We start from the raw sequence: 23,432 nt of genomic DNA, 5'->3' as shown, positions 1-23,432 counted from the left end.
TGCAGAATACACGGCTCCATGCAAAACCTTTTTAGACAAGTTGCCTCCTCGGCTACGACATTCAGTTATTTTATCAAGTCAGATCAGAGTGGTGAGGTTCACCTACATGACACAGTAATGTCACCAGTTGATAGTGCACATAATGAAATTGACTGCCATAATCAAAACCTCACTGACCTGCGAGGACTGTGTTCCTGGCCTTGTTCTGAGGTGAATGTCTCCCTCTAGTGGAAAACAGACTCAAACACAGTCAAGTCAGGCAGATGGAGTGATTTTATGAGTAATTTCTAATTGCTCAGTCCTGTTATGTGACCCGTGAACATTCAAATCAGATCATCAACCCACACTGCAGCTGCCTATGAAACTGTAATACTGTCTCTCTCACACACACACACACACACACACACACACACACACACACACACACACACACACACACACACACACACACACACACACACACACACACTAACACACACACACATTCCAACATAAAAACAGTGCAAAGCTAAGTCAGAAATCACTCTACAAACTCTGCTGGTGGCGTATAGATAATTATGCCGTGCAACAGGAACATTCGAGGGACGCGTCTAACAGACCGAGTGTCACCAATCAAGCTTACGATTTCACCCTAGTTATTTTTGACCTGGGTGACTGAGAATCTTCACAGACATCACACTCGTAAGGGAACATTCATGCTGCTTTAATCCCGCTGGTGAACTTAAATATGGTCATAAGTCCCTCAGCATTTACATATTGCTCACATTCCAATACATTTCAAGTGGAACCGTACATAGAACATTGTATTATTGGCATTAAATGATGCAGTGAGGGGGACACCTCCGTAATGTGCTGTGAAGGAGCCACGTCTTTCTACGGTAGAAATGTCCGATAAAAAAACATGCATTCACGTTCATATTGATTTCAAAAAATGGTCACATGCAGTCTTGTACAAAAATAAACATCTGTATTAAGACATAGAAATGTTCTGTAGTTAAATAAAAAAGATAAGTATTTACAGTTCACATAAAGTATTTACATCCACCCTCCTCAAATATTGTCTGTTCTCTCTGGGGCTGACGGTTTCCTCCTCCTGCTCCTCCTGGAGCCCCGGTGGAGGAGGAAGCTGCATGGGGTTCTCACCTGAGCCCCACCTCCAGACTCTCCTGGCTATCCCCAAAGCTGTCAGGAATCACAGGAAAGTCCTCCATCGTAGAGGGAAAGGGTCGATCGTACACTTTGCTTTGCAGTTCAGCGATGTCCAAACGGATGTCCGCCATCAGCACGAGCAGAAAATCGTTGGAAGATGGAGGGCCCTTGGAGTAAAGTACAACAAAGATTAAAGGACGACGACAACAACAACAATAATTATTATTCATAATTTAATAATAATAATAATAATAATAATAATAATAATAATAATAATAATAATAATATAATAATAATAATAATAATAATAATAATTTCATTTCTTTCTGATGGTCCATTTAGTTTTCAGGCTTCTTAATTGAAGTGGTGGCCAAGAACTTTGTGAGAATGTAGGCTCATACATTTAACACCTGCAGAACTGTGTATTTATCTGCGTACGGTTGTCATCTCCACATTCGCCACTAGATGTCAGTAGATGTCGCCCATTGCCCCTTTAAACCAGTCGCATGTTCACCGATGACTTCTGACCACAGAGCTTTTCCATCACTTGTTCACCTTAGCACCATCACATAGACAAATACTATACATAGACAAAATTCTGAACTACAGTACATCAGTCATGTTTTGCACGTCATTTTTTTTACTTGAATTAAATATCCGGACAAACAGAACAATAATGCGATGATAATGCGTTGATATAGAAAACTGGATTCTTACTGGTGGTCCAGCAGGCCCAGGAGCTCCTCTGTCGCCCTGGGGGGGTGGAAGACAACATATATTTAGTTTAGATGAATTACAGTCTGGGGAAAAAGAATCATCCTAGTATGGGAACATTTTTAAGACGTAAGGGAAGTGGAGGAAAATGAGTATTACTCCACTGATAGATTTAACCATGACTGATACATTATCTCATTGAAATCTAAACTCAAATTATAATTGGAATCATTGCCTCTGCCGGTTAGAAAAATAGACCTTCTGTGTATACTGTCTACTGTACATATTAAAGATTCTGTACATGTAGCATGACCTGCAGCATTCCGGTTGATGTACGGTAGTGTACACACATTGACCTGACTACACAGAGCTCGTTAGCCGGGCTCAAGGTCACACTGGGGCTGGGAGTGTTTTGGCAGATGGTTTGGATTTGTTACTCGGAGAGACAGATTACCATCACCCTCCGATCTATCCACACACAAACATCGCAGCTGCATGGAACACCACCAAGATACTATGTCAATAAGGCAGATGTACCTAAATTGTTCCATACGGAGCCCACGAGCTGAGCAAACATCCATACAGGTAGAACAAGATTCCCCCTCCGTTGTCCGTTGGTAGAAGTGACATCAAATCGAATGTGATGAACATGACTTTGCATTGCGCCTCCTTTATCTGATGCTTAATCAACTGCTGGAGCTTCTTTTTAACACTGTGTCTCCCAGAGAGGCAAAACATAGAGAACCAGAACATTCCAGATAGGCTTTTCAAAGACAAGGCAAAGGAGAATTCACGGAGCTTCACGACAGGAAAAAGGCATTAAAAAGAAAGAATAAATAAATGACGCTATAAAATACGAAAATAAAAGTTTTAAAGACCGCAGCCCATGTATGTTTTCAGGGTCGTCTTAATGACACTGAGGCTTTGGCAGATCTGCAGGATTCTGGGAGTTTGTTCCAGATATCTGGTTCATAGAAACTAAGCGCTGCTTCATCGTGTTTGGTGTTACACACACAAACCCGTCCCAGACGGTCTCAGAGGATGGCTCAGAGCTTCACAGGAGATCCGTCATGTGTTTTGGCCCTAAACAGACGTATTTTAAACGTCTCTCAGATATCTGAGAACTGGTGTGATGAGATCTACTCTCCCCGGTGCTGCCGAGGACTCGAGCCGCAGCGTTTTGAATGTGCTGCAGCTGTTTGATGGCTTTTTTCACGAGACCTGTCAAGACTCAGTTACAGTAGTCGAGTCTACTAGAGATAAACGCATGCACACGTTTTTCCACGTCCTGCTGAGACATGAGCCTTTTAATCTTTGAGATGTTTTTCAGGTGATATCAGGCCGACTTTGTAATTGATTGAATGTGCCTGAGTCAAGATTTCAGTCTTGTTCTGTTGTTTTTTTAACATGACTGACTGAAGCTGAGCACTTACACGTTCATCGCTCTTTGGTACCCAAAAAACACCACCTCACTTTTGTTTTTGTTTAACTGGAGAATATTCTGGCTCTGGGATCTCTGGCTGCCATTGGACCAGACACGTTGCTGAATTCAAGAAAGTTGGCTCAGGATATGAGAGAAACGTGTTTCCAGGTTAAAGGAAAAGCCCCCTTCTACACAGACCTTGTTAAAAAAACCAACAAAAACAAATCAAGTGATAACTTGTGCATACATGTTGTGTATACTGTGATGTTGTTTGATTTGGAATTTTTGTCAGTGACTTGTCAGTAAAGGTAAAAAAAAGAAATAGCTGAGGCCTGAGTCAAGACCCTGTGGTTATTCTCGGTCTAAAACACTTCCCAGAAATGTTGGCCGACATCCTGATCAACAGGGTTTGAAAACACAACAATCAACGCTCTGCCTGTGTTCCTATCAGAGACATCAAGAGGCTTTAAGGATGTAGAAACTGCTCCTGCACACACTTGTTTCCATCTTTGAACTTGCAGCAGCTTGTAGTTAACGCTGCAGGAACAAACTCCTGGTTCCAGCTCAGCATTTGCTCGTGTCCTGACACCGACCTTTTGCTTTTCCCTCTGTGAACCACTAGAGAAGCCAAGTATGTACAGTAGTTGGTGCCATTCAACCCTCTCACCCACTGGTTTCTCTCCTTTATGAACCAGCAACAATCAAATTGTGCTTCATCATCAAAAACAATTCCTCTACCTGAGGGCAGGAGCGAGGTGCTGGTTGTCTAGGAAGAGTTAGTCATTCAATGCGGAGGAAATAATAATAGGACAATGGTGTAAAGGCTGGAATGAGAACTATCTTTGTGAAGGCTGTTTCTCCATGAGTTCTTCATCCATTCATGTCATGTGCCTGCACACAGCACTACCTGGCTGAAACTGTCAGAATTTTACACAATTTGAATATCAGGGAATAAAACGTGAAGAAAATGAAGGAAGACATTTTGAATAATGAAGAAAAGAACATGAAACACCTGGCTGACAATTAACACGGTCGATAAATAGCTGATAATACTTGAGGACAATAAAATGTCACGTGACCTCACCTTTAGCCCATCTCTTCCTGGTGCTCCTGTCGGCCCCTGGTAAACAAAAACAGGTTCTGTTGAACGTCCATAGCGTGTAAACAGGTATGTGACTGGTTGGAACCTTTGCGTGCTTCATTCATTGTTTCCATAGAAACAAATCAAATCTTCTAAAATAAAAGCCTGCCATTCAGATATTGTGTGTGGATTGGTGCCAGCGGCGCCACGCCTTTGAGCCACACACACTCTCCCACATTCATCATCGCTAATAGTTGGACGTGCTGTCAAATGTGTGTGACCTGGTGAAAGACCTCATGACTGTGCTCGGATTCTAATCAGCATTTTTCGTGTGCTGAGAGCAGCGACTCCCCTCCGCAGAAGGCTGACTGATAAACGTCTGAGCACTGGGAACTGAAACACATCCAGTGTTCCAGACTTCTTAGTCTGCCACGATTGGGCTCATGATGTGACTGACTGCAGGTGTTGATAGTATGATTTATTAATATCAGACCGCTTCACAATAGATCTTCACAATGCAGAAATACATACGTATGACCACATCCTGCACATTCTTGACTTCTATCCCACACGTCAACATGAAAGCTTCGTGCTCGCAGGCAGTGTACGACGACTCAGGCAGCCAAAGAAAACCGCCGAGGCTGAAAAAGGATTCGTCCGTCTGTTGTTGTCATTACATGTGTTCTCATTTTTTCACCTTGCAAAGATTTGTGTTTGGTCAGGAGTGTTTGGTGCAGCTTATAGTGTCTTTTTGGACATGCGTCAGATGAGCTGCAATAGATACTTTCCACTCCCTCCATCCTCCTCTGTAAATCAGTTACAGGTCAGACTGGGCTACAGACCAGGATTACCAAATGATCTGATCATTGAGTAAAGCCCATAACATCCTGAACACAGAGTGAGATGAAGGTGAGCCTGCAACGCTTTCAGTAAGTCTGAATTGTGACAGCGTGGAACCAATCTACTAGAATACACACCACAGGTCCGCGCCGGCCCCGTTTGACGTGTGACAGGTCTGGTGTGGGCCCAACGGGGCCCATCAAGCCCCTCGGACCAGGAGGGCCGATGGGCCCCTGAAGTCCTGGAAGTCCCTCTAGTCCTGGATTTCCTACAAAGATCCAGCCCGACATTACTGGACTAAAAACACCAGCTTAATAGAATTTCTGTTTTTTGCATTAAAAAGGATTTTTCCACATCACCTTCGCTCCCTGACAGTTTGATCATACCTGGAGGACCCGGGACACCTGGAGGCCCTGTTAGAAATATAGGTGATGGCAAGATTTTCTCACTCGTCATCTGTTCAGGGACATCAGCACTGTTTGACAGCATGGACATCTAGAATAACAACGAGAAGAAAGGACTGAGTGGACTGGCCAGAGACAGATGATATGTAAAAAAAAAAAAAAAAAAGGCTTTTAACAGACCAGTGGGACTAAAAGTACAGAGGAACACTTGTTACCTCAGTCTGTGAGTGATGCAGAACAGCCATGTATGTATGTTTATTTTATTTCCCTTATTTACATGTGCACACCCATTTTATTCACACTTTTAATACTTTTCATTTTAAAACCTATTAGTTATTTGGTTTGTTTCGCTGGCATGAACCAGCTTCCTCCACTTACGCTACTTATCAGTTTGTTTGGACATGCTGGTACAGAATGGTGGATTTGTAAGTTCGGGTTTATATAATCGCAAAACACAAGTGAAAGAAATAATAAACCCAGCCAAAGATTAAAGCTGATCTTCCACCTTCGCCGTGCTACCAGCTGGAGCCCAGACACATGGAGGGCCAGGCAACCCCTCTGCATTATTCAGCATAGCCAGGAGAGTTCCTGCTCTGGATGCTAAGTGGCATCCTTGGGAAAAACATCATCTTTGATCTCTGTATAACACGATGTGGAACTGGAAATCCCTCAGGGGAACATGTAAAAGACCTCGCTGTGCGGAGAGGGGCAAAGGAGTCAGAACTCAGAGCGAGGTTGTGGTTTCACCTGCTGATGAGTCAGCACGATGGAGGACTGTGACCTCTGACACAGGTATGTTCACAAACTTTTAATGATATGAATGAATGACAGTATACGTTATTTACATACTAAGACAACACATAACATAGAGGTTTATCTGTTTTCTTACTTCATTTCATAAAGACAACGCACACAGCTCATAGCTAAGGGCGCCGATCGGCCCACACAGCTGGAAGCAATATACCCTGAGTTACAGTCGAGGGAGCCCAGTGCTACCGTTGACTGACTCATGGTGAGATAGGTTCAGGCACCTGCGACTACCCAGAGGGAAATGAAACCACTTTGCTGGGTTTCACACTAAATTCTGCCCAATTCACACTTACGAAGACATCAGCCAGCTACAGTACAGAAATAAAGAACTTTCCACATGTCTCCAAAGAGTCAGACACTTGCCTGCTGATGTTTCTGAAATGTGTCAGGGAAGGAGGTGATGAAGATCTGTTGGTAATGGTAGACAGTGTTTCTGCCGATATCGGCATTCTGTGTGTTCTCATTACAGGGAGAAAATAAGCCTCCACACAAATTTACCTTTTGTTTAAGCTGCTGGACAGACATCTTAATCTGCTGGAAATCCTCACAGGTGGCTGAGCAACTTCCAGCGTTCATCACAATGTCAGATTTCTGAGAGAGGTGCAGTGCTGGAAGTCGGCAGAAAAAAGGTTTGTATGTCAGAAAACTGACCTGACATCATTCATTCATTCATTCATTCAGCTTCGCCCTGTTGCTCCGGTTACAGGTTGTGAATGCACTGCAGCCGATCCAAGCCGTCAACAGATGAACGTCACCCTGGACGAGTCACCAGCTCATTAGGGCCACATGAAGGACAGACAACCATTGACAATCACATTCACAGCTACTGTCCTGTGTCACATTGAGGTCGATACTTGGACACGTGTGGTCTTAGAAGACGTGAGTCGGCATTTCTTCTTATCATTTGAATGAGAAATGTTAAATATGTTTCCTGTTCTTTTCTCTTTCTTTGAAACCAGATGCAGCTACACACACATCAATGTGTACTGTACTTTGTATAACTGCATGTGACAAATACCTTCTTTATTTGATAGCTTAAGTTCATGAGGGTTACCTTCTTTATTTGATAGCTTAAGTTCATGAGGGTTTTGCCTTTGATGCCAAAGCGAGCAGAGAAGAGGCAGAGACCCAGCATTCTACTGGTATTTGGACAGCCGAGGTGATGACAGGCTCTTTTTGAAAGTTGCAGTAAAACCAAGTGCGCATAGGAAAGTCATATCTGATTGAATTCACATCCCTGATTTTCCGCTCATTCACTTCACTTTTTCTCCCTCACAGTCTATAATAATCTTGAGCAGCTCTGAAGAAGAAAAAGCTGTTTTTGTTTCATGCCTCGGGTACACTAGCACCTACTCTACAAATGCATATATTAAATGGATGAGTGACAGTGTCTGGACACTCTTTTCCTCCTCTGTATTACAAAGCAGCAGGAGATAAAGTCCAACCGTGACTATAAGTGCCACAGTTCCTCACTCTCCAGCACCTCTTGAAATGTTTAAAAAATAGATCAACTCATGGGAGGAAGTAGCAAATCTGCAGCCCCTGACTGCTTCATTAGCAACTGAATCTTTTTCTTTTTTATTGCCTGATTCATTTGTGATGTTTTCCAAAGCATCCCACAAATCAGAGAAGACCGGGAGTCAAGGGGGCAGCCGTATGTTTGGGAGACAAAACTGTTCTGACATGCAGAAGGAACTGAGATGCATAATGACTACCAGGTGTCTGTGTGTGCTGTACCCCCGTATGTCTGCTGCCAATACACACACACACACACACACACACACACACACACACACACACACACACACTCTAAGGAGAAATGTGGTGAACGCTGAAGTAAAAATAAAACTCTATTCTCACCTCTCTTCCCCTTGGTGCATGTTTTTCCATCTTCTTCCAGGAAATAACCTTTGTCACACTCACACCTGTAGCTCCCCACAGAGTTGACACAGATTTGAGAGCATGCAGTCATGTTTTTGTCTGCACATTCGTCAATGTCTAGACGTTGCAGTGGCACACAGCGACAGAGAAGGGGGGAAAGAAATGCATATTAAAGAGGGACAGAATGTCAGTACAATAACTTTGAAACCACTGAAATGCAAACGTACTGTAAGTACAAACTGAGGAACCAGGTATCGTACAGTCAGGATACAGAGGATACAGTCAATGTTCCCCACATGTGGCCTTCATTTACAGTGTTATCATCACATTTTAATTTCGTTATTCCACCCTTATGTACGTAGAGATGTTGACTGACACCGGAGATCTGCATGACATCAAACTCATGATAATAAATGGATGAAGAGAAAATATTTACAACAACTGAAATACACCCATTGCAAGTGCTTTGAATTAATATTATTAATATTTGAAAGAAGCAGCTGACATCTTCTTTATGCCATGTGATCCCTTCTTTAGGTACTTCCTGCCTTTGGAACTAGAAAACATTCAACAGTGGGCTGGAATTGTCAGAGGTGTTGTGTGAAGTCATTGCGTGTGACAATAGGAGCTGTGATGTGGACCGTCGTACAGAGCAGAGTCACATGGAGACGCTACGGTCATAAAGAGACAAACATGTTCAACCAAAATAAGATGTGACCTTGAAATTATCTGACTTTGGCACCAGACACCATTTACCCAGCCAGCACGGCCACAATGGGCTCACGTGGTCTTCAGCTGAACATGGACCCAGTGCTTGAGGTGACACGAGCCCATGTCAGGACTGATGAGGTGCTGTGACATGACTCACCCACACAGTAGGGTTTCTCGTGATTCCTGTGGCGCTCGCGGTCATAGCGGTAGCCAGGGTAACAGGTACACACCACTCGACCAAAATGATCAGTGCACTGTTGCTCACACGGGGCGCCGGCACACACATCATAGTCTGCAAGGAACAGAGAATCCATCCCAAGTGTTGTTGCGTTCATAAAGGCTTATCATGTCTTTCACAGACTATTAAACTTTCCTTGAGGTTAAAACAAGAGAACGTTAAGTACGTTCAAGGGACTTAAAGGGTTTTGACTGGAAAACGAACAACACAAAACAGACGTCCAAATAGTTGGCAAGGTTTCCTCACCTTCAGGAATACACTGGCCCGACACAAACTTAAAGCCCCTGCAACATTTTCTTCTGAAAAATAAGAAGCAGACATGGATCACTGGAAAACACCTTCATTTAAAAGTGCAACACATCAAATAAAATAAAATTAGATTTTCACCCTGTGAACATGAACTTCTTCAGTCGACTGTTTGAACAGTCGTGAACACGTCACAGAATGCAACTCGATTTTATTTAATTTCTCAGGAATATATGAGTTATATTCAAGAGTGTCAATCACATTTTGAGTCTTGTGTCAACGGTGATAATGAATAAATAATTCACTGACAGGTCAATGAGATGACATACGTAGACATAGGTTTGCCTGCAATGTTCAATGGCCTGTGTGTGTTTGATAATTTTTATCATTTATTCATTATTAATACTAATATCGTCTTACAATGTTACGCCTGCTGAAACACTAGCATATTAGCCTTAGAATGCATAGACAGAGAATGAACAAGTAATCTTTTAAAATAAATAAAGAAAACAAGTTGTCGCATGAAATACATTTGTTATGTTGTGTGAAATATGTTCCACATGGTATTTACTCTGTGTCCTGTCGTTTAATTAGTTTAGGTTTATATCATATGTGGTTTGGGTTGGAAGACGCTACAGCTCGGACACCCTGAGAGACTTAATCCGATGATGATTTCCTGTGTGACCCAATATTTCATGTCAAAATAAATCCCAATGAGGACAGAAGGAACTTATAGCAAACAATCAGCTTGGGAAAATAACCAGAGTTGGTTGAACGATCACGATAAAACAAACACCACCGTCGGTCTCGAGACAATCATGAAAGAGGCAACAACATCCCACGGAAACCAGATCCATATCTGTGATGCAGTTCATTCTGAATGAACTGCTTCTTTTATTAAATTACCATTAAACCGTCATTTATCACCAATGCTCCTTGTACGTTATCTCATTCTGATGCTCACTAGAAGGATACAGGCATTTATAAAACATGATGAACTAACGCAGAGTCTTTTGATGTCCCTTCGTAAACGCGTCAACGTGAGATCAGACATGAGGTGAAGTAGAAGCTCAGTGCCAGGATGTTCATGACATGACCTGTGTTGAGGTTAAAACAACATGCCTGCCACAGACGGTGGCTGATGGATATGAAGCTGGAGTCACTGCACTGAAGCCATGAAGTAACTTCAAACAAGGGACGTGATCTATCTGCTGGGATGGAAACCTTATCAGACGCTCTTATCACAGACCAAGTTAATTGGTGTTTCAATCCATGTCCAGTTTATGTTAGCTTGTGTATATTTACTGAAGATGTAGATGTGTCCAGCATGTATGTGTATATATATGTACATGTACCATATATGCATGCATATGTGCGTATACATACATGAGCATGTACATTTGATCAGAGTAGACTGAAACACTATTAATCCCTCAGGACGGTTTCCTCACCATCGACCCTGTGTGATAAAACACGTTTCAAAAATACACAATTATACCAAAATATATGCATTTATGTGTGTGGAATGTACTGCATGTACTGATTTTACACTGAGGTCTATCGATAGGCAACTGTTGGACTGAAAGTGGTTCATTGGTGATGCGTACGTGTACGTTGTCACACGGATCCTTATCACAATAAGGAATGTGCTGTGCTGGTTGCGAGCTCATATGCATGCAAATGTGCAAATAAATTCAAAACACGTGTGGATTGCATTCATATTCATGAGAGGGAGAACAAGGGGATTAAAATCCAAAAATGTATTCATGATATATTTCCAAGCGTTTTCACAGTCACATTCATACACGGCGTCACCGCTGCACTTGTTCGTGGATGTTTGGCCACCTGTGCTTTTATTTTTTTTTACCTAAGGGTTATTTCACTTCACCAGAGATCCATATCATTTTACAGGGCCCCCCTGAAACCTAGACATAGATTAGTCTGACCTCAGTTATCCAGGGTTAACCATAAGCACTCTAATTACCTTCAAAACAGAAGGACCAGGCCGGCGACACCTTCTCTGGAGAGGAAACACACCAGCACCAGCAGACGTGAGTTAAAGTAGAAGCAACCATAGTCAACCAACGTCAAGGCAAAAAGTGCCCGTTGCTTAAGACACCAAAACACTGGGATAATACACACACACACACAGCATGCGGTCCACTCAAAATTGGCTTATTTATGTAACATTTCTGCCAGATGCACAATAACACGTCTGCATTCCACTGCATGAAGATGTTTTTCCAAGTGAAGGGGACAAAACATTTACGCTCAACCTGATCGGCCTGTCCGGTCTGGGCGGGTAAGTGTGAGAAAAAACAAACATTAAATTAATAAGGCAACATCTTCTTTGTGGCTTCTCAGATGTGAACGTTTACTGGTTTGTTTTATATCATTGTGACATATTTAGACTGGGTGGTTGGACAAAACAGGCATTTTTCACTCTTGCATTCTACATGACCTGTTCTCACTCACACGTCGTGTCAAACACTGTCGCCCAGTCAAGCGCTGGGAAATATTTGCTGGGTTTATTTAATAGTAACAAAGAAAACACAGTACATATTGTGACTTTAATAAGTATTTCAGTATATGTCTTCACCCTAACTCAATCATTCATGTCATTTATGCTCACAGACGACCGTTTATGTTTCCCCACACACGCCATGTCTGATACACATAAATGCTACTATCCCTTTGGACGATATCAGAGACTCCTCGCTGAGCTCTACCTTCACCTTGATCTCACCTTACTCATAAAGTAAACCAGCATGAGTAACAGCTCCATAAAGGTGGACTGAGATTTGTACTTGTAGGGAGTCACATTATGTCACTGAGAAATAAAAACTTCAGCCTGTCAGAATGTGTTTTATGTCCCTACACACACACACTGGTTGTCACAACAAACAGGAGATGTGAAGGTGAAGCAACACTGTACAGACCATTAACAGGGATGGTTACATCTGTAACTGGCCCAAACCGACCTGAAAAAAGCAGTTTCTAAAAAGTTATTGTCTGGATACCGCTGTGTGTTCCAAACCTCCAGACTGAGAAACACTAGGAGAGGTCATTCATTCTGCTAAATAAACACCACTCAGAAAAGGAAGAACAGTCAGTCAGACATCAGGGACAGACTTCTCTCTGTTGGCTGAGAACACTTCTAGATGTGGTTTGTACAGTAACATTCCTCAGATGTGTTGCTGTTACTTCAGCTATTAGGTCTCATTACTGTGACTAATTATAATACAATTACACACAAATGTCTGGAGATTCAAGAAAAGGTAAATGATTTTGAAGAATTATGTTTTTCCACCAGATGATATCGGTCATTTGGAGGCACGCCATTGAAGCCAACGACCGTTGTTGCATTATAACCCCAGAGCACTTAGCAGTATAACTCAGCATGAAGACTAAAGGAGCAGTTCATAGACTGCGAGTTCCAACAACAACTCAGCTTGTCATGGGCTTCACATGAGCAGTGAAATTTAAGAGAGTGAACTTGCTAGTTGTTACTGGCACCATACCTCTGCTACACTAATAAAATGTGTCAAACGTCTTATGTAATATGTTCTTGTGTGACGGAACTACCGGGTGGTGGGCGAAGCAAATGCTGATAAATTAGCAATCTGATTGCCGCAGAGTGCAATTTTCCTCATTAGCTTTCATAGCAAGCTCAAGTGTGTGTGTGTGTGTGTGTGTGTGTGTGTGTACTGCTCACAGTAGTTCCATTTTCCATATGTCACTTCCTGGTCAGAGAGGAGGCAGAAAAACAGAAAAACAATTATTCCGTTGATGAAACTCTTTTGGCTGATATGGAACACAAGCTTGCGAGTTGCCACTGTTTTTTTTGTTTTTTTTTTTTTTTTTTTGTCTTTTTTCCATCCGCTAGCACTGAAAGAGGAAATGATGAACTCGGATGTATTATGATTTAAAACCCATTCTCATGTGGACATGGTTTGATTCCCAGATGCATGAAGAAACCTAAAATGAATTAAAGAACGCTCTGTGTGATGTCTCACATACTGACATCTCAGGAAATTGTAGCGAACAATGCCTGTTACAATCCAACATGAATGAGTCCTTCCATGTGGTTTGAACTTGGGCCAGAAATCACCCATGTCCAGCTCAGATATTTGAAGAATCTTGAAGTGAATCTTTTATTGATTGACACAACAATGTGACATCAATAGCAGATTATTTTCATTTTATATTCTGCTTTTGACATAGATCAACCTGAAAAAGAAAAAAAAAATACTACTCGGGAGTCAATAACAATCATGTCAATAACTTCTCCTGAGGATTTGACAAGAAATGAATGAGAAACAATGAAAAGGTGCTCTCAGCTGAAAAACAGTTGGCAGTCATTCTACGATCAATTCAAGCCACCAGGGAATGGAAGTCGGCCCACATGAGAGAAATCAATACTGCTCATTGGCTGAGAAACTGGAAAACGACGCAGTGACAATTACGCTCTGGGCTGTTAAATGAAGTGTCAGAGAGAGAGATGAGTGGGGACCTCACGTGCCATTTATGCCCGATTTCCCGATTTCCTGCCTTCTCCGTGACTAATCTTTTGTTAGTTGTTCATCCTGTAATATCACCAGCGGCCAGAAACGGATTGTGATGCAGCACATGCAACGTACAGCTTTGTTCCAGTTCTTGTTTCTAGACGTCAGACTGTTAGTGTATCGTGTTTCTACTCTGATCTGAGAACATGCAGTGTGCTCATTGACATGTGCAGGATGTGACATATGTTTGCACACTTACTTCAACACTTGAAACTTAATAGTCTGCTCAGGGAACCAACGTGTCGGTTTGGTCTGTTCAGATTATTATTCAAAGTCATGTACTGACACCAGAGATGAAACTTTTCAAGCAGCCTGTGAGGGAAATCTGCCTCAAACTCTCCACACGCATGAAGGTTTCTACTAATTTATGTTTCTAAATGTAGCTGTAGATGTAGTTGAGCCTTATTTCCAAATTTTTATTGAAATGTGTGTTATGGTAATGTAGCACGTTTTCAGAATGTTTACAATTTAATGCGTGTTCATTGGTGAAGGCGAACATTTGCTCTGGCCAGCTACTGTCCTACAGAGGTGCTAGTATGACTGGTTGTAATTTATATAACTTATATAACTAACTCAGTAGTCAAAGTGGGATAAAGGATTGGTTCAAATCCTGTACAATTATTAACTGTCAAATACATGACACACAAAAAAATGAAATAATACCTGTTGTTTATATATATATACACACACACACACACACACACACACACACACACACACACACACACACACACACACACACACACACACACACACACACCGGAGAAGCAGAAAAAAAAAAACGTGCACCATACATCAGGTCAGAGCAGTTCTCTGCAGAGAGAAAATGATTAGATGAGTGCGCATCAGCCAAAAGAAACAAGAGTAGCCCTTCAAGACATAAACAGAAAACTTGTTGAAAAATGGTTTCAAAGAGGAGAAATGCATGTAGTCTGAAAATACATTCAGTTTGGGAGCAGCCACAACATCCTGCTCAGCAGAAGCTCCTGCTACTGAAAGTGCTTTCTAGGTTTTTGTGTATGTTAACCTCTGCAGCCATTTAAGTGTTGTTTTGCATTAAACTTCAAAGACTTTCAATGGATGGCAATATTTTACTTTACTTTTACTTTACTTTACTTATCTATTTATTCATGCTACATGGAATTGTACAGAATTGCAGACAGGTATTGTAGCAATTTCTACGACTGTTTTACTTTTCATTTCCACATAGATAATTCCATAATAAAACACACTAATTCCAAAAAATACACAATGTTGGAACACCTTAGTGGATCTGCTGTACTGCGTGGAGTTTTAAACAAAGCACATGAAACCATGAAGTGAAAGAACACAATGCTAAATAATCCTAACACACAAAGTGCTACACAACAAAGAGAAATGAGAGGAGAGCGGGAGAGGGGATGTTTCCTGCAGCTTGTGCTCTACATCCGTCACTAAAGAATGCTCCTTAACACTAACATGTCCTCCCCTGCTCGGCCATGATAACTCACACTCCACTGCATCTTCCTCAGTTCTTTTTAAGGAAAATGCTCTTCATCTTTCACCTAATAAGGAATATCACTGCTTCAGTTTAACAGCTGACAAGCCTGATTGAACAGCTTGTTCACATGATGGACAATGACAAAATTGAGACCAACAGAGACCAATGTTAGATATTTAGGGAGGGGGGGGGGATCCTCTTCCTGAAGGAAGGATGAGTGATGAATGCAAATCAAACATGAAAAACTGCCTTTATCTCCAACTCCCTTCACGGTTCAACAGCGATAGCTTCCAACAGCACGCTAATATATTATATACAGGACCTGCAGACATGACCTGCTGCCAACGGGTTCGCTTCTGGAAAAATAGGTTTTACAATTTGTTTCAAAGACGGTGAAAGTATCTTGTGACAATGGCACAAACATGCATGTTTCTCTTGGTAATTTTGTACAATTATGTCGATATAAATCATTTTATTCCACAACATAAAACAAGTAATGCACTGTGTAGAGAGTCTGATTTCTATGCACTTATCTCTTTTTTAATCAACATTTACAAACTGCAGGAGCAACCATTTTCACCCTAAAACGCACACGATGGCACGAGAAGGGAATTAATCAAGCTTTTAACTGAGTAAAAGCAGCCAAACAACCAAAACGAGAAACACAATAAGCTGATTGTTATGAACTCCCCTGCAGGCAACAACTGGCACGAGTAAACTTCTTTCCTGTGCAGAGTTGATGCCACTTTAAATTTCTCCATAAAAAAACTTTTATAAGCAGCTGAAATTACTGGGGTGACTAATGAGGGGCAAATTGAAGCTAAACAGCCCAAAAAAGCCTGGAGTTGAGCTGGAATATTAAATTCAAATGTGCCCCAACACCTCCACAGTTCTGGGTTTCTTTCAGTATAAAGGGCACAGTTTCAGTATTATTACCTTTGGTCATTGTGTATTATTCTCCAGCTGCACATTGTGTTCGGCAGTTTTTCCACCTGGACCCATGCATTTCATCATTTGTTTCATAAACAAAAGATGGAGAAGAGCTTTACGTTTGACAGACAAGTTCTTATTTGCGTTTTGCAGAACATCATTAGTGGCACTCACTGGGATCATTAGCTTAATATGGCAGTTAACCCCGTCCTCCTCCTGTTTCCTTTAGATCTTTTAAACTCTAAACTCTGTGGGAGCTGTCCTTGAATACCAGTGCCATGTAAGCTCCTTCGATCCACAGCGCGAGGTCTCACAATTGTCACGTCCTCTTTCTGAATATTGATAGGAAACAGATGTGCGTCTTTACTTTGACGGGACGTTTTGTTTTAAATCAGGGATTTGTTTTTATGATGAATGTGACATAAAACTGACCACAGTCTAATGGTGAGTCAGTTATTTTGCAGACATGTTTGCTAGTTTGAACAAGTACTGGTTTACTGCATTCCAATAAAGAGAATTGCTTGTATAATGTAATGAATCACATTAAACCAGCAGCTTTCGCTCTTTTTAAACTCGCGATTTTACAACTAAGGAACAGAGCCAGGTACTGTAAACACAGTCCGTTTTTAATGCCATGATATTCAGCAGTATTTCACTCTACATCTACTGGGCCTACTTCTGGTAACATCTGCATCACTTCAGCAGCTGTGTTTTTTTTTTGCATTTGAATATGGTAAGAGTATGTGACACTAAAATGTTCTGGTAGTAATTACAGATATGGCTTAACAGTATCTGTATTACTCAGAGTATTAAAATCAATATTTTGTGGAAAATAATGACGTCACAATTGACCTTTGAGCATGTGGTTGTAATTCTCTGTACATTCTAATTTTAGACTTTTTATGTCCTCTTCTTCTGATTCTTCTCATATTTACATGATATCGTCTTTTACTGATCACTCTACTGTTGATTCGCTGTAGGAAGTCAATTTCCTTGACGTAAGAATCATTAAAAATCATATTTCATAAAACAAAAACAAAAACAAAAAAAAACACAATTGCCTCAGAGTTGCTAATGCGACAGCTGCAAACACAATTCAAACAGGAATTTAGACGCCAAACAGAAGTTTGCTGAAAAACAACAAAGATAATGCACAGAGTCACTGACAAAAGGACAGAAAATTGATGATTTGGGAGTGAAGCAGTTTGAGTCATATCCTGTCTCAATGAAAGCAAATGTATTTTTTCTGTTTAAAGTTATTTGAATTAAGACTTCCGCAGAAATTGCAGAAAAAATTGGAAATTGCACAATCTCACAGTCATAACTCCTGCATGTCTTGAAGATGTAGAATGAGTAAGTACAGATGAGGAAAAGAGAAAATACCTCATAAAAATACAGATGTCAACTGGACTTACAACATGGAAACATTTACGGGATACAAACAATGCAGTTGAATCAGCCAAGCGCTTGTGAAGAATGTCTTACAGGGGGAGGCTGAAAAAAAAAAAAGTACAACATAGAACAGAGTTTTCACTTGAATTCCAGCTTTGAACAGGAGGGAGGAGAAAAGGCGACCAAATAAATGCTGAGCAACATTTGCATTCCTCTGGAACAGAAATAATGAAGCAACAAATATGCGCCTAACATCAATTACGTGGAACTGTTACAGCTGCAGAGGCTCACGCTGCCGGATTCTTTTCCTGAGGAGACTCCAGGCAGCCTAGGTACGGATGACTTCGTATATACACAGTCAGTGAGGGACAATTTCATCACCCTTTGTCACTAAGATACATCTCCATCCTGTAATGTTTAACACTTTTGGCTCTGGCTTGTATCTACTCTGTGTGAAACTTGAAGAAAAGGGGCTCCCATTCCCCACCTTCGAACCCTCTCGGATTCCATTTCTTGCATAACGATTCAACCTACGTTTGCCATCTGCAGTGCTGTCAGGTAGATTCAGCCGTAAAGTCGCTTCGAGCTGGGGTTGACACTGAGCTGGATGTCAGCAGAGAGCTGCTGATAACATGAACACAACTAAAAACCTCACACACTCGTCCGGCTTCATGAGAACTTTCTCTTAGGTATTTCCAGGAGCAACAGTTAGTTGTGGAAAACGATGCACGATAAGGAAAGTAAGAGTAATGGGATGACAATGAAGAAAGGATTATCACCTAAGGATTAAACCTGAGAGGCAGATAGGACTGTCGAGTGAGGCGCTGTACAAATACCACAGCAGTGACGATGAGTCCAGACCGGAGGCAAACACGTCACCTTATCATTCTAATCAAATCCTTCTTCTCTCGTAAAGAGTTTATGTTGCAATCAGACGCATTTTCGGTCCAAAAAAATCTCTCCCAACTTACTGAAGCCAGACACACTTCATATTCTCAAACATACACATAAAAAAAAACACACTGGGCCCTTCACAGAAATAAATCCAACCCCAAGAAGAATGCGCCTGCAGTGTCAGATAATGGACATTCAGCTGTGGCCCTGGCACTTGTCTTGAACTATGAGCTCTGTGGGTCTCTGGTGCCTCCTTGACTGCTGTTTCACAACATGACAAATGCTGGGGATGAGCGTCAAACAGCACACAGTGGCACGCCATCGCCAAAGCAGGACTGTTTCAAAATCCTCTCCTCTCCCACTTGAAACTGAGAGGATGCTATTAATCCTTTGTTGGAGCAGTTTGGAATTTGAGGGAAAATGCTTACCGATGCTAAATATGACGCGCGCAACTCATTATCTTCGGTGAAACAGGGAACAGCCAATCTCCGTTTAGAATAAGCAGCAGCTCTCAGCCTCATTAATCTAACTCATGCAAATACTGTCAGGTTTGACAATTAAAATTAGAATGACCCCCATACTGAAATACAGCTTTGAACGTTATCTTCAGTCATTTCAGGACACAACTTCACTGCCTGTGACAACAAATAATGCATCTTGCAAAATCTACACTTAATCAATTAATTTCAGGACCTTACTTACATTTTCAGCACAATGTCAACGTGTCTACAAAACATGACTTGGCTCTGAATCTGTTTTTCCTCTTTAAATAAACACTGTGAGACACAACTGTGTCTGGAGCCAGTAAACATAAAGCAGCGTAATGATCTTAAGAACGTGTCGGAGATTTGAAGATCAAACAGGATGTCACTGTGTTCTTGAACCAAAGCCAAAGTTCTCTCAAGTTGTCCAGATAAAACCTCACAACGTTTTAATTTAGACAATTTCTCTGAGAGATACAAAGCAGGACTTCATACGTTTTTCCCACAAACTACAGAAATAGATCTACTAAATTAAGATCCTGCAGAGGTTAGTTTGACAAAAGAACATATTTTCACAAGCTACAGTAGACTCTTCATTGTGGTGCGATTAAAAGGAGCTTTACTCTACCCCAAGGTGGTGTTTACAAAGTTATCAGATGTCTCGAATAAAAGCAGATCACTAACAAGAGGGTGTATCTTTGAAGAACACCTACGGAGTGTGTGGTTGCTGGGGTAACGCAGCTCTTTCTTTCAGCTTGTATCAATCACCAGTCGTAAACTGGACGTCTGATGAGTTACTCATAGAAATAACACAGCAGACGGGTTTTCTGACACAAAACGGGCTCTTTTAACCGGGTCTGTGAAGTGACCTCTTCCTATGAAAACATCGGGCTTTTTGTAATTATTACCTTTTCTTCAATCTGTAGGGGTCATACTGTCAGGCATGTGTCCAGTGGGTCAGTGTAGTGGCATGATTAAAGGAATAACAAGACACTGTACAGATATTTACAATTGCTATTATCGCTGTGGTTTGATTTTGTTTTTTTTAGAGAAAAAGGGTTCAACTTGGAAGTTTGGAATTTTAATTTCAACACCGTATGCAAAAAAATGGTCATGATTACCTTTTACAGTCAATATAAACATTGTGCAAACATCATAATGCAACGGACACAGGTTTAAAAGAAAATATGTGTAATTGAGTTTTTAATGGCAATATTATCACTCGTGATAAGTTTTAATAGTACTTGAAAAGCATTATTGCTTTGACAAAACAAACATTTTGGAAGCATGCAGCAGTAGGAGTACAAGCAGTGGTGAGTCAAAGTTGTTCAAGTATACACCATCGACAGAAGGGAGATAAATAGTAGACATGCAGTATTTACATGCAATGAAAGATACAAGAAAGTATATAAAAAAATACATATTCACATGAGAAATACTAGGTAGCATCACTCACTGATGCAGAATAAGATGATAATATTGCACATCTTTATTTACATTACATGCACTAAATGACATTTCCAGTATATAAAAAGTACTAGGGGTGATGGTACCAGTGTGATTAACAGCAACTACCTTAATATACACGTCCTATGTGCTGAGTATGAACTTTTCCAGTCGTTTGTTTTGTACATTTGAAGTAAGTGACCCTGATGTACACTTCACCACAGCTTGATCACATTGGTGCATCCCAGATTCTCATCCTTTTTTAGTTTGACAGCGACAAGTTAGAAAGTAGAGATGAAATACTTACCTGTAACACATGGTGGCTTCTCCAGTGGACCTGGAGCAGGGATACTGTGTTGTGTGGATGTTGTTCTCAGAGCAGCCTCTCACTGTGAGACACACACACACACACACACACACACACACACACACACACACACACACACAACCACACACACACACACACACACACACACACACACACACACATTTTGAAGAGACAATTTTTCTCTGCATATACCTGTTAACAAATAAAAAATTACCTGTCACTTTCATCCTCATCCTGGTAGGACCACAGCAAATCCTCCTGAAGAAACACAGGGCAGGTGACAGTGAGCAGAAGAGGGGCCCCGTGGAGATGAAGTATCATCTCGTCGGTCTCGTCCACTCTTGTAGTGATTAGCTTCCTGCACCAACTTCACTTAGGACGGGGTGAGACGGACGGACGGACCCTCCCACTCCCCCCCGGACTGAACACACACTCGCTCACTCTTTTACACTCCCAACTTTTACACGTGCTCTCGTGACTTATCACAAACATCGTGAATGAAAACTGTAATTTCTTTTCTTGTTCCCGTTCGCCATGTTTAATGAGCATGTGTTTTCCGGTGTCATGTCAGTTAAAGTTTGCACGTCTTCATGTACGCGGATTTATTTTCCTTTATTTTTTTCTTTTTTGCGCCGCCATTTTGGTTACATCTCTGCTGCCACCGTGTGGCGGAACATGAAAACTCACGTTTTTAAATATTTTACGAACAACAGTAATTTTTTTTTCTATAGAAGAGAAAAAAAACGAAAGAAAAACATTTGGGAGGAGGAAGATTTTTTTTTCCATGATGTCACTTTGAGAAAAAAAAGCCGATTTCGAAATTTCGAGAATAACGTCGAAATACAATTTCGTGAATAAAGTCGAAATTTTGACTTCAAGCTAAAAACCAAAAACAAACAGCAAATTTCATAACTTATATCTTGCCGTCAGCTGTACGTAACCCTTTTTTGCCCTTTTGACAAAAGGGCAATTGATGTAATGCGATTGTGATTGTGTGGTAACTTTTACGGACTTCTCTCATGAGAAAATATTACATATTCCATTGTCTGTTTTAAACCACACACAGACTTTGTCTTTAGTACACCACTTGTTCACTGAGTTGTGCTAGACCTGGAAGACGACTCCTTACTGTCAATGGCAGCACCTGTGGCATTATCTTGGGATCCTTTTCTCCAGTAAGAGGAAACATGAAGTCTGTGATAGTTGAAACAGAATACCAGAGTTGGTCAATTAATTAAACATCTAAAAAAAACAAAATGATTGCCGGACAAACATGAAATAATTATGGCCTCGGGCCTGGTAAAATGATGTAATGATTAATGAAAATAAGGAATTATTCAGCCATCTTATCAGTAAAAAACATGCATCAGCAGGTGCCTGGTAGATACTCATTAGTTTTATTCTGTTCAGTATAATTTATATAGCTCAAACTGCAGTGTCTTAACGGGTTTCACAAACCGGCCAGTGCAGACAATTATCTATCTATCTATCTATCTATCTATCTATCTATCTATCTATCTATCTATCTATCTATCTATCTATCTATCTATCTATCTATCTATCTATCTATCTATCTATCTATCTATCTATCTATCTATCTATCTATCTATCTATCTATCTATCTATCCTTCTCATTCTGCAGGTAAACTCATCTGAGATACTCTACAAGAACCTGTATATGGTGCTGAAGTTGACCTTGAGCTCTGAGCGACCTCTCCCAGCAGGCCTGATGGAAGCATAGATGATGCTCAGGCCCCTATGAACCCAGCAGAATCTTCAGTGTCTCAGGAATGGAGTGTGGCATTACAGTGACTTGGATAGCGGAGAAACTGAGGAGCCTGTAAGGATATCCATGTGAAACAAGAGGTCTGTGGTGTCACTTACAGCTGCTTTGATAGCTCGCCAGTCTGTGAGGTCAGTTGGGTATAATTTTTTACCAAATGACATCAGTTACATTGGCTGGTCAGGAGAAATTTAGTACAAAATGTCCTTTTATTAGGATGGTTTTCCCCCACAAAAGAATGAGGTCTGACCTCTTGCTGTGTCATTTATAGCAGAAAATGACACACTGAGCCTGCCTCAAAGGACCAGCTCAAGTATGTCCATTTCACTTCAAGCGAATGCAGGGTTTTCACTCTCCTGCTCGTCAGTCTAAATGTGCAGTTCACTTTCCAGCCACTTGATGGCCCTTTCAACCAAGAGATCTACCTCCCCTGTTCTCTTTTACCACTATCGTCATCATTGCCCACAAAATGGATGACAGCTTTTAGAAATACCAGGGTGCGTCACGACTCTGAGGTGCACATGCTGTGCCATTTATATTGCACCTGTTTTGATGCCTCAGCAGCTTGAGATGGAGAGAATGATGATTCCTGCAGCAAGCACAAGCAGCCAATTAATGTTGCAGGGTGATGAGCT

The 23,432-nt window shown here is 41.2% G+C and overlaps 1 protein-coding gene across 1 annotated transcript; it reads right to left on the bottom strand.

Moving 5' to 3' along the window:
- Positions 1-1,143: 1,143 nt before the first annotated feature.
- On the bottom strand, positions 1,144-21,335 carry CCBE1 (collagen and calcium binding EGF domains 1; the record flags this gene model as incomplete). Its single annotated transcript, XM_078622272.1, has 11 exons — positions 21,229-21,335; positions 20,994-21,071; positions 9,498-9,550; positions 9,171-9,305; positions 8,282-8,419; positions 6,920-7,029; positions 5,594-5,702; positions 5,345-5,475; positions 4,371-4,406; positions 1,867-1,902; positions 1,144-1,316 (listed from the first exon to the last, which is right to left on the bottom strand). Coding segments are annotated over exons 1-11 (1,106 nt in total), but the record flags the coding sequence as incomplete, so codon positions are not given.
- Positions 21,336-23,432: the final 2,097 nt, after the last annotated feature.

The sequence above is a fragment of the Lampetra planeri genome, unplaced genomic scaffold (genome assembly GCF_965212315.1).
Source record: "Lampetra planeri unplaced genomic scaffold, kcLamPlan1.2.h2 scaffold_1424, whole genome shotgun sequence".
Classification (NCBI taxonomy): Eukaryota; Metazoa; Chordata; class Hyperoartia; order Petromyzontiformes; family Petromyzontidae; genus Lampetra; species Lampetra planeri.
This window is presented reverse-complemented; position numbering and strand designations above follow the sequence as displayed.